The sequence below is a fragment of the Mchenga conophoros genome, linkage group LG16 (genome assembly GCF_057382185.1).
Source record: "Mchenga conophoros isolate Kocher_MC1m ecotype Shallow Benthic linkage group LG16, M_conophoros_male_GT1.1, whole genome shotgun sequence".
Classification (NCBI taxonomy): domain Eukaryota; kingdom Metazoa; phylum Chordata; class Actinopteri; order Cichliformes; family Cichlidae; genus Mchenga; species Mchenga conophoros.
Window position 1 is genome coordinate 7,686,053 of NC_140541.1, and position 16,932 is coordinate 7,702,984.

Consider the following 16,932-nt stretch of genomic DNA (forward strand, 5'->3'; position numbering starts at 1 on the left):
AGTTCATCTTCAAACATGGCAATGACCTTAAGCACACAGCCAAGACAGCACCCGAGTGGCTTAGGGAACACTGTGTGAATGTCCTTGAGCGCCCCAGCTGGAACCCAGAATTGAACCCAATTCAACATCTCTGGAGAAATCTGAAAATGGGTGTGCTCTGATGCTCTCAATCCAACCTGATGGAGCTTGAGAGGTTCAGCAAAGAAGAATGGAAGAACAACAACAGGTGTGCCAAGCTTGAGGCATTATACTCAAAAAGACTTGAGGCCGTAATTGCTGTCGAAGGTGCTTTAACCAAGTACAAAGTAAAGGCTGTGAGTGCTTTTATAAATGTTATATTTATGTTTTTATTTGTAATAAATTTGCAAGAATTCTGTAACATGACACAACATGTGGTACAGGTGAAGCACTGTGGATACTTTCCAGACTCACTGTGTATTGTGCTAACATTGACATTTTTGATTTAAAAAAAATAAATAAATTTAATACTAATAGTGAAACATTAGTTTCGGAAATGAAAAACAACAAATTGCTCCTTTGATTTAACACAGCCCAATAATTCCCTCAAAATATAATGGATTCAACCTGAGGCAAGTTAAATTGTATTTAATTGTATAAGATAATCCACATCGAAAACAGCACATCAGCTGAATTGCAAAATTACTATACGTTACTGTATAGTAATGTATAGTAGTAAACTTAGTAAACTTACTATACGTTTTGTATAAATCCAAAACGTATAGTATAAACTAAGTGTGACCAATCCTGTTGCATTTCACATCATACCAACCACTGAAATATTAGTTGATGTTAATCCAAAGTTTAATGCAAGGCAGTTGTTCTAATGTAGTGGTCAAACCATTGTTGGGCTGCCATTCACTGCATTGTTTCCCTCAGTGGTGAACATCAGCTAGTGAGTCATTCTGAGTTCTTTGTGCTTCCGTTTGTTTGTTTTTTTCCTTCCTGTGATTGAAAAAGTAGTGCCATCTCAGGGGTTGGTTGAAGCATGTGGTTGGTTGAGTCACTTTTACTTTGTATCTATGACTGAGTGAGTAAGAGGATGAAGCCAAAGTCCATTGTTGCGTTGGCACATACCCATGCTGTTTAGCTTATTCACATCCTAAAAAGACTGATTTGACAGTCCTGGTGTTTTATTCCACTAGAATATAGATCAGTTCAGTTTTCAACTCTCTTTTTAAAAAAATCTTTTTTTGTATGTTGTAGAAGTATAATTAGGACTGTGCTATATGACCCAAATCTCATATCCCAATCTATGACATTTCTCATCCCAATAACAATATACATCACAAAATAGTGCTTTTTCTGTCAATTCTGTGAATCTCAGGCAGAGGCAACTGAAGAATGAGCATTTCTTCCTGTTAAAAGGGAGTTTTTCCTTCCCACTGTCACCAAAGTGCTTGCTCATAGGGGGTCATATGATTGTTGGGTTTTTCTCTGTATGTATTATTGTAGAGTCTACCTTACAATATAACGCACTTTGAGGCAACTGTTGTTGTGATTTGGCGTTGTATAAAAAAAATTGAATTGAATTGAAAAAGAATGACGCGACATGAGTTTGAAATTGATACCATAGGGTGTATCTACTAAAAATTTCGGGAGAATCTCAATCACCTTTGTCCTCGAGGTCAGAGGTGTGTACTCTGTTTGGTGGTTTGGTGACAGCTGACATTAGCCATGTTTCTTACCAAGATGGATTTTGGGATCCGTGTGTGTGTGTGTGTGTGTGTGTGTGTGTGTGTGTGTGTGTGTGTGTGGACAAGAAGCTGGAAGCAGCAGACTGGTCTTGAACCTGGTGACTGCACATCATCTCGAAATATGTGTCAAGGTCACATCTGCTCATGGGTGTACCCTGACTGGTGCCATCTGTCATTATGAGCCGGTCGAGTCTGGCATTACGCACACGTTCATCACCTGAAATACTGTCTGTCAGCACATGCAAACATACATGGATTTAGTCTTCATCTAAAGAAGGGAAAAAAAACTACACTGGCTTGCTGTGTGTCTGGGAGCCATAATTGAATATCTAACAAATGTTTTTCCACCTCTCTAAATGAATACATATTTTCATTGCTCTTTATTACAGATGAGAAGGTGTACTTATTTTTGCTGATAGTGCTTCATTGTAGCAAGTATGAAGTATGTGTAGGTGGCAGGATGCATATCTATTCCCTTTCCAGCTACAGTGGGGGGTTTTTTTTTTCTTCTTCTTCTTTCAATTACAGCAGAAAGCCTCATAAAATGAAACGTCTGTATGCCAACACATTACATCTGTGCTTTGTGTTTCCACCGAAGCAGCAAATAAACAGAGCAAGCAGCATTGTTTATATTATATCATACATGTGATTCGATTAATTTGATGAAAAGTCCGTATCTTCTTGCTTCGATTTCTTTATTCAGTTCAGTGAAGTTGGAATTTATATGGTCTGGCACAGAAATGAATGCATAAATCTACTAATCATTAGGAAAATTTGTACGTGTGTGTGAAGGAGAATTTGAAAAATGCAAAGGGAATAGGATTCTGAGTTTGATTTACGCTTTGTGTGTCGATCCTTCAGAGATTCAGAGGGCCGGAAGCTGTGTAAGAAAGTGAAGGTGGACCCGAGCTCCAAACGTGGAAGAGCAGAGCTGCTGCATTACAAGTGAGTAACCAGCAACTCAGCTGGCTGTCAGATGCTTATCCACACCTCAGTGCTTTTTGGAAAGTGATACCGTGCTTGCAGCTTAAGAAGTGCATTACTTACAGTTTACTCCTGGTGTTGAGAGCATTGTGTCCCGCGTGTCTTTCAGAGATGGGACATTCCACACGGAGTACAGCAGGCCTGCTACTTTCAAGGTCAGAATCTGAGAATCTGCATTCTTTACATGTCGAGCACTGTTGTCTGCTGTGTAGTATTTCCTAATTGCTTCTCACATTCAGAGGACTAATTATTTTACCTCTGGCTCTACAGAGCCCTGCCTTCTGCTTTCATTTCTTTCTTCTTCCTTCTTTTTCATTTTGTTATTAAGTTTATGAATGGAAAAAATGTGTGGTATTTTCCACACAAGAATATTAGACACAATGTTAAGAATTTGCCTGATTTTTATTCATTTATTTGTTTGTTTTTTTTCTTTGAGAACCAGAAGCATCTGTGGTTACATATAGTTGGCTATTTATGAAATCATTTATAACCTGCATTTTAATATCAACAGTGCATCAAATAACAGCTTGAAAACAGTGTCACTGTGTGAAAATGTGACCTTTATAGCAATGACCCTGCAAATTCTTTATTTCTATGTGCAGCCCCCATCAGCTTTATAGTTCCTTACAGTTAGTTTCAGCTCATTGTTTATCTGCCTGCTGTGCAACCTTGCTCTCATGGCACAATCATACTCTCACTTTCATAGCGATGCTTTTTGTCACGGCAGGCGGTAGTTTTCAGAGGAAACGCTGCACAGATTGACTCTGCACTGTGTTCTCAGCACCAAAGAGAAGACGGAGCATATTGACCATATTGAAGCACTCAGCAGCAAAAGAGCGAACTAAAAAGCTAAAAAAGAGAAAAGTCATCAGATTATCATAAACATAATTTTAGATGACTGAGAATTTTAATGATATAATGGTAACAAGCTGGTGGTACGGGGCTAACGCTGTAGCTAACGCTGTTGCCTCGCAGCAAGAAGGTCCTGGCTTCTCACAGCATTATGTTGGCTTATGTTTATGATTGTTTCTGTGTATTAGTCTGGTGATAACTGGAAGCTATCAGTGTGTGTTTGAGATAATACAGTTACAACACAAAAAACTTGCAGCTGTGAGAAAAAATGCACATCTGTCTACATACCCAGAAATTCACAAATTAACTTATTAATTTCAGTTTAGCCAAAAACTCGTGGATCTGAAACAGAAATTCAAATATGCTTTTATATCTTCGTTTGTATAACCGAGATACAACCAGGTGGCAGACAGTTGAGTTGCAGACAAGCTGTGCTCATTGACACAGACTGACTGTGATTGATGCCAGTGTATTGGCAGTCTGTCTGCTTTTAGAAATTATCTTGCAATTATTTCCAAACCTTCACTAATCTGTCTGAGAGTCGTTGCAGTCAGCCTGAATTAAATTGCAGTTTGTCACCTTCCACAAGGGGACCTTGCAGTCGCCTCACAATCACCATACTTAACAATGTTTTATTGGTTTTATTGACTGCATCATGCAGACAGCAGCATTTATTAATGCAAACAAAATTAAGGGTATTTTCAGTGCTTTTATAATGAGCTGTAATTGGTGGTATACTACCTAATTTGAAGTGTGAATGTACTGAAATATAATGCAGACAGCAGCCACATTATAGTTTAATAAGTCAAATGTAAGCAGAAAGGTAGCCTGAGTAGTGTTTTCCCTGGAGTAAGTAAAGCTATAGCATGACTGCTTAATCCTTACTAAAGTAACCTTGTTAACTTCAGCACAGTGTTGTCACATATTAAAACTGAAAAATACTTCTTTCTACCTGGTATGATTTATCTTGGGTTGAACTTTTTAACCGTCTGTTTAAAGTCCATTTTCCACCACGAAACCACACTGGTCATTTCAAACGTTTACCTTTCGTCTAAGTGCACCCTTTACTCCTTCCTGGGGTGCAACTAGTGAGAGCAGCTACTCAACTAAGTGCATGTTTTTGCTTCAAGTGGTGAAAAGTGTTGGTTGTTTTTTCACCCTTAGCGGGAACAGTTTTCTTGCATATTTTCAAAGTACTGCGCTTTGTTAGAGGTTTTCGAAGTAGCTCCATCTTCAGGTATTAAATGATCATTGGAGGCTGACACTTGGCTCTCGCTCTCAGACATGCCCGACCATGTCTCATTGTTGATTGCACTGGGAACATAAGCTGTTGCTATAGCAATGATATCATTACATGACACTTTTATGTCACATAAACATTTATAGTGGTGTTATGGCAGGTTATATGGTTATGACACAGCCCTAGCGTCAAGTGATTGATCTTCATGTTAGCTACAAGGTGTGTTTGTAATAATATAAGACTGCAGCAAGCCACACCCGACAGGTTTAATAATTTTGAACATGTGATGCAGAGCTTCTAATGATGCTCTTTACAGGTCTGCACTTTGGCTGCCTCAACTAATGCTGGCACACTAGACTGATTTAGCTTATAGCCTCCAGACCTGTTAATGAGGTCATAGCACCATCTGTTACTCTGATTCTGTAGCAAACACATCCTGAGGAAAAAAATCAAGACCTTAATTTTGTTACCAGTTATCCAGCTGCAGGTTACATATTTAAGGATCACTCACAGGTACCTCTAGCGTGAAATGTTTGGAATACAGAGTGCAATATAAAATATGCATCAGCCACAACAACCATAGAGATGTTGCTGGTCAGCTTAAAGTTTAATGCCTTTCACTGCAAGACAGCTGCTGCATATAGATATTTCCTAAAAGGCTAATTATGACTTTAGATAAAAGTGAAATTAACAGTTTACTTCTCTCCTCTATAATATGGAAATCCTTCTCTTTTTATTTTTTCAATGAGTTTCTACCAGAGAAACTCGTTATAAGGTGGAAGCTGTCACTCTTTTGAATGGTGCATGGTTTTATTACTTTGCTTGCTAGGGTTTGCGCTGTTTCTCTGACAGATTAAAAGGCATCTGAAACAATAAACCTCCACAAGTCTCTGTTTCAACCATTACAAAGTAGTTCTGATAATCAAGTCAAGGTTGTTAAATGTTCCGCCCGTGCACACGCGCCGTCGTTAGAGCACTGCTAAAAGAAATATTTCCTGCTGTTGCCTCCACAGACATATGGTTCATTATATTTACAGAAAGCTTTACCAAGCCCATTAGTAGACACTTAGAGGTACTGAAATAGCGCTGACACCTCTTGGATGCATGAACATGTTCATCTATATGAGCTTCCATCTGGCACAACCTACAGCGTTGCCTCAACTAAATTTAGGAGCGACTTCGGCAACGTAAATAATCACCACTCCGTCTTTTTATGTTGGTTTTTCACCCCCATAGGATTATTTTGTGGCAGTGAAAAGTTGTTGCATGATTTGAACTGTTGGCTTTGTTTAGACAGGCTGTCGCAGATCTGTCGTTTTGACTTTGCTTTTTTTTTCTCATTCAGTCAATGGTAGCGTTTTTGAAAGACCCATCGGGGCCCCCACTGTGGGAGGAGAACCCTGAGGCTAAAGATGTCGTCCACATAGAGACAGAAAAAGTAAGTACCAATTTAAATAAACTTTTGGGCTTTGGATTAATTTAATATCCATTTAGCTCCATTTAAGAAATCCAGAACATCACTGGGGACGTACATTTACTGTGATTCACAAGCACAGGCTGCATCTTTCCTCCATTTGTCTGTGTTAAAGTTTTGATTAGCCCCCCGACTCTGATACTGCAGCATCTCACCAACACAAAGCCCCGCACACAAAAAGCAACAGGCTTTATCGTCAAAGAGCTGCTCGGCGTAGTTCATGAGGTCACTCACACAGTCCCGCCTTTACAGCCTAAAAGCCTCCAAACGGCTCTCATCCAGACAAGTCAGATTGCAAAATCATCAAAAACTGCCAGCATATTCACAAACAGCTACCTCATCCTTAGATAAGTATATATGGAATTTAGAAAGACCTTTGTTTTTGGACTATAGCCACTTTGCATGATCCTTATTTATTTTATAGTCTTGAGAGCTTGAGCAAAAGAAGACAACTGGACTTGATTTGTCAAGGCAAGCTTGAGATCCCTTCCCAGGTGCTTCAATGGCTGCTCACGCTTTGCATCAGGTGATCTGAATAGTTCACACGATGAGGTGGGGCAAGGTCTCACAGTGGTTTCATCCCTGACCTATACCTATTTTCACACCGTGGTTTATGTGTTGATGTGGATCGGTAGTAATGGTAGATGGACTGGCTCTTTTACAGCGCTTTTCTAACATTAACTCAGGGTTCAGTGTTTTGCCCAAGGATACTTGGTCACTTTGCAGACTTTAGCAGCCAGGGATTGAACTACCAACCTTCTGATTAGCAGATGATCCGTTTAGTCTCCTGAACTACAGACATAGAGAAACTGGTAATAAATATTTGTCTCATTCTGCACCTTGTTGTAGCCCAATCTTAAAGAAGCTGATTAGCTCCTTTCCAATTAGCCCCACACTCTTTTTAAGCCAGCTGTCTTCTGATTGGCTGCCCCTCGCAAACAGAAGGTTTAAATAGCAGCTGGAAAATTCTGTTCTCACAGCCAGAGCTTTGTGCCTGAGATGTCCATGTTACTGATGATTAAAAAATGATTAAAGCAGCTTGAAATCTGAGCATCCACCACTGTAAAAGTACATGTGTAACAGAAAACAAAGGCGAGCATAACACAGTAACCCTCCTTTCATTTGAAGAACGAGGGACCTGGTTATCGCCTGCTCTCACCCTGAGGCTTGTTGAATGTGTTAACAAAAGATTGTGCTGAATGTGTGATTTTTATGTTTTTTGGAAGTAGCTGAGCTCATGAAAGTGATGATGAAAATGGGGAAACTGGTATGGGGGGCTGATGTGCCTGCTGTCCAAAGAAGAAAGTCCTCCCTTTCCTTTTTCTGTGATTAATGTGATGAATAACTCTCACACACGGTCGAATACAAAGCTGAAATAACAGATGATGTCATGATTTGCTATTTTAAACCAAAGAGTGTGAGAGAGAATTTCAGAAATCCAACATGGAGCATACTATTAGAGGAATCAAGCTATCGTGTGTGTTGTATATACATGTGTATACATGTGTTTTGCTGAAAAGCATCCTGACTCATCTCTTGTTCCCTCCTCGCTCTCGAAGGACTTCAGGAAGCTGCTGAAGAAAGAAGAGAGGCCGGTCCTCATGATGTTCTATGCTCCCTGTGAGTCTGCATTATTACGTTGTTCCTGCAGTGTTAGCAGCTCACAATAACTGGGACAAGCAGTGCTCATTTTGCTATCCTGCTTGCACATATTGTGGGAAACAGTATGTCTGGAAAAACAAGAGTAGCTATTATTGTCCTCAAATATTACATTAACTCACTTTATAAGGTGTCTAAACCGGGGGAGAGAGTACAGTTTAGGGAATAGCTCAATAAACTAGAGTTTGCTTGGTAATACTAAACCGTTGTAATCAATACTGCAATCTGATTATATATATATATTTATGGCACCTGGCAAACATGACACACTGTCTTAGGGCTGTTCGATATAACGATACAGTGGGGCAAAAAAGTATTTAGTCAGCCACCGATTGTGCAAGTTCCCCCACCTAAAATGATGACAGAGGTCAGTAATTTGCACCAGAGGTACACTTCAACTGTGAGAGACAGAATGTGAAAAAAAAATCCATGAATCCACATGGTAGGATTTGTAAAGAATTTATTGGTAAATCAGGGTGGAAAATAAGTATTTGGTCAATAACAAAAATACAACTCAATACTTTGTAACATAACCTTTGTTGGCAATAACAGAGGTCAAACGTTTACTATAGGTCTTTACCAGGTTTGCACACACAGTAGCTGGTATTTTGGCCCATTCCTCCATGCAGATCTTCTCGAGAGCAGTGATGTTTTGGGGCTGTCGCCGAGCAACACGGACTTTCAACTCCCGCCACAGATTTTCTATGGGGTCGAGGTCTGGAGACTGGCTAGGCCACTCCAGGACTTTCAAATGCTTCTTACGGAGCCACTCCTTTGTTGCCCGGGCGGTGTGTTTTGGATCATTGTCATGTTGGAAGACCCAGCCTCGTTTCATCTTCAAAGTTCTCACTGATGGAAGGAGGTTTTGGCTCAAAATCTCACGATACATGGCCCCATTCATTCTGTCCTTAACACGGATCAGTCGTCCTGTCCCCTTGGCAGAAAAACAGCCCCATAGCATGATGTTTCCACCCCCATGCTTCACAGTAGGTATGGTGTTCTTGGGATGCAACTCAGTATTCTTCTTCCTCCAAACACGACGAGTTGAGTTTATACCAAAAAGTTCTACTTTGGTTTCATCTGACCACATGACATTCTCCCAATCCTCTGCTGTATCATCCATGTGCTCTCTGGCAAACTTCAGACGGGCCTGGACATGCACTGGCTTCAGCAGAGGAACACGTCTGGCACTGCGGGATTTGATTCCCTGCCGTTGTAGTGTGTTACTGATGGTGACCTTTGTTACTTTGGTCCCAGCTCTCTGCAGGTCATTCACCAGGTCCCCCCGTGTGGTTCTGGGATCTTTGCTCACCGTTCTCATGATCATTTTGACCCCACGGGATGAGATCTTGCGTGGAGCCCCAGATCGAGGGAGATTATCAGTGGTCTTGTATGTCTTCCATTTTCTGATGATTGCTCCCACAGTGGATTTTTTCACACCAAGCTGCTTGCCTGTTGTAGATTCAGTCTTCCCAGTCTGGTGCAGGTCTACAATACTTTTCCTGGTGTCCTTCGAAAGCTCTTTGGTCTTGGCCATGGCGGAGTTTGGAGTCTGACTGTTTGAGGCTGTGGACAGGTGTCTTTTATACAGATGATGAGTTCAAACAGGTGCCATTCATACAGGTAACGAGTGGGGGACAGAAAAGCTTCTTACAGAAGACGTTACAGGTCTGTGAGAGCCAGAGATTTTCCATGTTTGAGGTGACTAAATACTTATTTTCCACCCTGATTTACGAATAAATTCTTTACAAATCCTACCATGTGGATTCATGGATTTTTTTTTTTCACATTCTGTCTCTCACAGTTGAAGTGTACCTCTGGTGCAAATTACTGACCTCTGTCATCATTTTAAGTGGGGGAACTTGCACAATCGGTGGCTGACTAAATACTTTTTTGCCCCACTGTATATATCGGATGACGATATAAAAACGTCGATCGTTTGTTTCGTTTGTTTCGTGGTGTCGCAAAATAAACTGTTTACGGCAATATTTTTTCATGGTTTTGATGGTCACTGTAGTGGCTATATTAATTTCTTAAAGTTCTCTCTTTCTCTTATATTTAATATAACCACACTACGGACGGACAAGCGCCTGTTTTTATGCGTTGTCGTTAGCAACAACGACGGTAACACCATCGCGTGCCCGCTTGTTTATGTTCCACATAAACCTTTCACAATAAAGCTCAAGATCCTGTTGAGACTTTTCAAAATAAACTGAATCACGTGAAAGAGCAGATTATTTACGGATGAGAAGTAAAAAAGAGCCGCCAGGTGCTAAAAAATAGACCTTAGACTCAAACGTTAGAACAGGCTTTTCCCCGCAGCACGCCGTGTGATAAATACTCACAAAGAAAACGGCGGCCGTTACAACTTATGTCTAAAAATGTATAGTTTCATGCATCTGCTAAAACACTCGACTCCAGCTACATGACCCGCAGCTGGAAACACTTCCCGCAAGTCGAGCTGCCCGAGATTCACAGAATTTACAGAAAATGTTACATTTTTGTGATTTATATCGTTATCGGACGATAAAATTCTTATATCGGGATATGAGATTCTGGTCATATCGCACAGCCCTAACTGTCTCATCTTTCTATGTACTACACGTTTTTTATAATGTGGAGAAAAAAGGACTCCAACTGAGGAGATCCTTCTTTGCTGGTTAACTCCACTATTACAAACACAAATCGGATGCAAAGTTCTAAAATAACAGAGCGCTTTTAAAACAACCCGCGTGTTGCCAGGTCTTTTATCGACTGCTTAAAATTACTTGCTTTGTTCATTGATCAGTCCATGCAAAACAAAAAAAACTAGTTTCACTTTCTAAGAATATAAACTAGAAATAAAGCAACAGATTATCGCTGTCGCTCTTTGTTTGGCAAAATTGTTAAACAATTAAGCCGCAGCGTCTGTCTGAACGTCAGACCTGCTGATCACTTTGCCAGGATAAGAACAGTCGTTTTTGTTCAGCACGCAGTTAATTGTTGCCTCTTATTGTTGTTCAATAGAAAAGACTTCACATGGATTTTTGGTTTTTTTTGTTTTTTTGTTTCCAAGCGCTGTGCTCGATTATCCTCAGTGCATCATATCTTTCACAGCAGATAGCATACTGAGAGCTGCTGTTTACCAGGGGGAAAAATCTCCTAGCAGATGATGGAAAATCTTTTGACAGTCGTATAGATTATCATATAGCTGTCAGAGCAGTGTTCCCATTGAGTTCTCTGTAATAACCTCTGCTTCTCTCCTTTGTATTTTGGTTGCAGGGTGCGGCGTTTGTAAGAGAATGCAGCCCATTTTTCAGCAAGCGGCCACGGAGACAAAAGGGAAATATGTAAGTGTGCTAAATCTGCCCCTCAGTCAGTGGGCCCACTGTTGTGTTGCATCACCTGTCTCTGATCTGCAGCCCAGTCATCTTTGATGCTCGCGCATTAAATGAGATGTGTCAGCAGCGAATGTCAGGGATGTGAAATCTGCAAAAGGTACAGACAGACCAAATAAGGTATTTCCTGCAGGTTGTGTTTCCTGCAAAGACGATCTCTCGGGCACAGTGCCTGATCAACTTTTGCACCATGTGTTGATTTAGTAGCATAATAACTCAGATGACCTTTAAAAGGCAATTCGAAGGTCCCTATCCTCTCTCTGCTGATTAATTAAGATTTTACCTGTGTTTTGATTGCACAGCAATATGTTTCGAATGATTTTAGCATTTTTAAGCAATGTACAGGAATATGCTGTAGCGGCAGACCGTGTTATGTTTTTTATATGTACATAATTTACATGTTTAGAGTAGTGCTGTTAAAATTACATTCGTTAAAATGACGTTGACGCCATAACCGCATTAACGCGGCAAATCTCCGTTAGAGAGTTAACGCAGATCGCCCTGTGTGCTAACGTGTTGACGCCGTGCAGCGTTAACGAGAGATTTGCCACGTTAATGTCATTTTAACGAGATTAACGCTGACAGCACTAATTTAGGTCCTGACTACTTTTTCCTGTAGTTTTCATCACTGGTGGGAAAGTTTCTTTAGTCTTTTTTTTTTTTTAATTATTATTTTTAACAGTACTCGTGTCGTTTGCATGAGAAAAATATTATCTCATAAACACTTGTCCTTCAAGGATCACATGAAAAGATAATTAACTGCATGTTTGTTTCATCATCAAGCATGCATTCGAGTAGCGAACATTTAAGCCTCTTAGCTGGGAACTGGTACACTGTTTGGGTGTGTGCACGTGTGTGCGAGGCTGAGATAGGGTGAGGGAGTGCGCCTGTACTTCTGTTTATAAGTGAATGCTGAATTGGTGGTCAGCCAAGTCGTATCGCACATTTCTCGCCTCCGTGTCGTGGCACAGGAAGGCACAAAGGTGACGTCTGAAGTTCTGCATCTTGTCAGGGTGAAATAGCTGAAAAAACACAGATTCGTGTGGGGATGTGTTTTGATTGTATTGTTTCAGCTTTTTAGGTTTCTTCTGTGTTCTCTCTCAGTACCGGTTGTGACATATAACATGATTTTGTCAGAGCACCGTCCTTTAAAAGGGAATAAGTCATAGAGTTTGTCATGACTCATACACATTCCTCTCGCTATTTTTTTTGCCATGAGCTGTGTTTGGTACAATATTTATTACAGAGGGAACCTGGGATGCTCCAGCTGTTTGATTTATATCAAATAACCTTCTGTACTGGAGAAATATTTTCAGAACTTTTTACTCATAAGCAGTGGAGTTAGGGACTCTCAACCGTGTCAGTGTTGCCAACTGTATCTGGAGCTAATTTTTACTCAGCATATAATTAGAGGTCGTTTTGAAAAACAAAATATTCTCTCGTGTTACATAATGATGTTTTCTATTTTATCCCCAAACAATATTACATGATAAGATGGAATGCTGTGCAGAAGTCTTGAGCCAGCTCTCATTTCTGTGCATTTTGTTAGGATGTGTGTTCTCTGTCAAAATGATCCCGCACTGCTTCACTAATGTTGAGGTCCAGCCTCTGGGGAGGCCAGTCCGTGATTGACAGTGACCCACTGTGTGTGCTTTTTTCTATCCAGGTATGCTTTTACTTCATTGACAGTGTGTTTGGGATAATTGCCAGTGTTACATGGCTCAAGGGAAGGCTAAACCATGCTGCCATTCAACTAGCTTTTAGTAATGTGTAATATAACAAAGGAGAAAGAGGAACAAAAAGAGCTCGGATCCTTGGCTAAAGCAAACAGAAGAGAGGGACGACCATGAACCAGCCAGTTAGTTGGCTAGAAATGAGAGCTGGCTAGTTCTGGTAAACTAGACGAATAGACACAAAACCACAAACGGCTCAACCCGTGTCTAATAATAAACAAAGCTGTAAAAGCATCGGTGCTGATGGAGGTCAAGACGGCAGTTACAAACCACCATCCGCCACCTTCTTTGGGTTTTTTTTCCATCTGGCAGCCAATCAGCACTAAGAATAAATTAGATATGTGAGAGAGGAAGTTAATGAGAATGATAATAAAGACAGTAAATAACAAATAATGTTTTTTAAAATATCAACATGATGATCACGGCACTGAGGTCGTGCTGAAAAATGACACTGTTGCCAATCAGGTGCTTTCTAGATCTGGCGGTACTTCATCAAGTTCATGATTTTTTTTTTTTCTGGAGCTTTAAACCACGAAGAGCCTCAACTGTGTTCTACAGATGGCTGTAGACACTCACTGTTGAGCCTGTCTACTGACTGACAATGATTTGAAACCAAAACTACTACTTTGGATTCATCACTCCATCAGCCCTGTTGCCACTGATTTTCAGCCTTATCTCCCCGTTGCCTGTTTAATGCTGAAGTGATTCGTAGGTCTGTGCAAAGGCGCTTAACAAAGGAAAAACAACATTCCTCTAAAAGTAGTCTGGTATAAGAATTGGACTGAAAATGAGTGAAAAAGCATCCAATGTCTTAAGAAAACCTTTAGATGATCTGTAGAAACCCTGGAGAAAGCCTGGCTGCTTGGAAGAAAAATAGAAATAAACGAATAGTGGCTCAAGACTAGGGATGGGTATCGTTTAGGTTTTATCCGATACCAGTACCAAACCGGTACTTTTGAAACGGTGCCGGTGCTTAAACGGTGCTGAACCGGTGCTTAAAGAATGGAGAACACAAAATTGGTCCAAAAACCTCATGTTTAGCTGTTTTTTTTGTAAAAAGATAACAATGTTAGCCTTTTCTGCAGCTATGGGGCATATATGGCATCACTCTTGGCTGGAAGCAGTGCTTAAACAATGGAAAAAACACAAACTTTGTCCAAAAACCTCTCATGTTTAGTTGTTTTCCACTTTTTCTTTGGTCCAGCCAGTACAGCCAGACTTTTGACCGCTTCGCCTTGGGCGTTTTTAATCTGTAGCTCTGCTCTAAAAGAACGTACGTACCTGGCCCGCCTACTATCCTCGGAAAGGTAAAATGATTGGCTGGAATCCAAAGTGTATGACATCTCAGGAAAAAAAAGCACTGAAATAAAGCACCGAAATGTGCGCTGCCTTTCGGTCTGGTTACTACCGTTTATGTCAGAACGGCACCGGATACTGGTACCCATCCCTACTCAAGACTTTCACACAGTATTGTACTTCTGACAGTTAAAGTAATTTTCTGCTATGCTAGACATACCATGCTTAACAGTTCACATTTATCAAGTACACCGAGCGGGATCCTGCACATATTTTCTTTATGTGGGTGTCTAAAATAAATTGTGATTCCTTTTTTAATATAGCTCAGACAAATCACATTCTGTCTTTTCAATTAAAAAGTCAGCAGGAAGTTTATAGCGGTGGTGTTTGATTACGGCCTGCTAATTAACAGTCATTGCACCTGTGTTGTTTCGCAGTTCACACTTGGAGTAATCCGTCTTTGTTCAGTTTGGAGCCCGCCGATGACGACTGACCTGTCTCGATGTTTGATGTTCTTGCTATTTCTTTTCTCTCTCTGCCGTCATTTTGCTTCACATCTTTGATGGCCCATGTCTCATTTTCCCTTTCATATCATTTTTCTTAAGGTCCTAGCAGGAATGAATGTGCACCCAGCTGAGTTCGACGGCCTCAAGCAGGAGTACGGCGTCAAAGGCTACCCAACCTTCTGCTACTTTGAGTGAGTCGAGTCCTCTCATCCGTTTCTTTTTAGGCTTAGTCCCTGACTTCCAAAGCTCAAAACATCAGAGTAGGGCCACTTCAAATAGAAAGTGCAGTCTCTGCCCATTTAAACAGCAAGCAGGCGTGATGGCAGCAGACTCGCAGCTTGCAAAGGTGACCCCTTAAGGTTTGCAGTTCTTTTGTGCAGGTGCAAAGGAGAAAGTTTCTGATGAACTTTGGGATCCTCTGGCCTCATCCTTGAAAATGTACACTCACAGGAGGTGGTTGCTACTGTCAGGGAATAAGGAGAACACATGGGTGTTGGTGTATGGTTAGCAGTGAAGTAAAACTGAAGGGATAATTAGTTGCTTGACCAAAAAAAAAAACAATTCTTGGCATTTAAAGTGTTTAAAGTCCTGCTTGAACATATATTTATTGCCACAGTCACTGAACCACTCTGCAAATAGGCACTAAATCATTCATCTGACGTCACTCTAGGGTACAGAGATATTGGCCACCAGGGATGCAAAGAAGTTTGGGCTTCGGTCTCACTAGATAAATGGCTCTAACTGTGAACTCATGGAGGCCCAGCTTCCACTCTCACAGCCTTCACTTCAGAGGTTTGGGCAAGCTCATGGAGCCCATTGATCTTGAGTTGCAGTTCTTCATCATGTTGACAATGCATAACAAAAGTAACTGTCTTCCAAAAACGTTACTCTGTGTTGCACTGTGGTGTTTGAACAATCTCCATCAGTCAGTCGCTCATTCCAGGATCTGCACTGTTACCTTCCTCAGGGCAATTTCTTATATCCGTAGCCCCTTTAGGTCCAACACCCTTCACATCCCAGTGGCCATGCCATAGGGTGGGCAGTACTGTGACAATGTATACTGATACAAAGGTGGTTGATCATGTTAAACACCAAGAATATGTTTAATATGATCATCTCAGACACAGAGAGAAGCTCCACCTATTTGTTTTATTTTGTTTTGTTTTTTTGCGAGGAGCTACGGAAGAGAATTAGGGCCACTGGGGAAAAAAGTGGGCATGTCTTATTTTTTCTTCTTTTACAGAATTCTCAGATTAAAGTCAGAATTCTGACTTTAATCTGAGAATTTTGACTTTTTCCTCCAAATTATTTTTTTCTCAGAATTCTGAGAAACTTCTGACTTTTTTTCTCAGAAATTTTTTCTTTAATCTCAGGATTCTGGAAAAGAAGAAGAAAAAAAAGACGTGGCCACTTTTTTTTTTTTTTTAGTGGCCGTAATCCTCTTCCGTAAGGGGCATCCAACCAGGAGAAAATCATCTTAAATGGAGATGAATCACAATGTGTTGTTCAGAGTGCAGGCTCATGATAAGATGGTTTTGGTTTGTGAATCATGGAAAAACTTCTTTTGTAGAGTCCGAGAATAAAAATGTGGAGCCAGAAAATTAGCATAACGGGTCCACTTAAAGCTAATATTCAAGCATAACAGAGAAATGTTGCGTTGCCTACTTTGTCTTAATAAAAAAGTGAACTGAGTAACTTAAGGTTTCTTTGGACAATTTCGACAGGGCTTATTTAGTTAATGTGAGATTGTAGTTACCTGTCATTGGAAGGCTTATGATCCCGAAAGTCATTTGCGTATGTAGTAGAGAAGATCTATGACTTTCAAAGGTCATTTGGACTTTAAGCGCTGCTCAAGGGCCAAGTAAAATATTATTAGGCAGAATTTTTAAGCACAAACTCTGATTGCCTAATTCACCGGCTTGCCCTGTAACAATGCACTGCACTGTAACAGTAAGTGAGTAAAGTTTAGCTCTTAAACTGGACAGCCCTTCATTATTTCAGCCTCCCTGTCTTCACAAACACGGCCCTCTGATGTGAAGCGAGCCGTTGCATTGTTTCACACAGCGCCGTTGTCTATGCAAAGACTGCCTCTGGTC

At 40.6% G+C, this 16,932-nt stretch overlaps 1 protein-coding gene across 1 annotated transcript in view; it reads left to right on the forward strand.

Annotated features, from left to right (window-relative positions):
• The window catches only part of pdia5 (protein disulfide isomerase family A, member 5), a 73,067-nt gene that overhangs the window by 24,905 nt on the left and 31,230 nt on the right, over positions 1-16,932 (forward strand). Inside the window, exons 4-9 of the mRNA XM_085249689.1 lie at positions 2,577-2,660; positions 2,809-2,854; positions 6,137-6,229; positions 7,825-7,885; positions 11,186-11,253; positions 14,936-15,027. Of these exons, the coding sequence (XP_085105815.1) occupies positions 2,577-2,660; positions 2,809-2,854; positions 6,137-6,229; positions 7,825-7,885; positions 11,186-11,253; positions 14,936-15,027 (444 nt within the window). The remainder of the gene's footprint in view (positions 1-2,576; positions 2,661-2,808; positions 2,855-6,136; positions 6,230-7,824; positions 7,886-11,185; positions 11,254-14,935; positions 15,028-16,932) is intronic.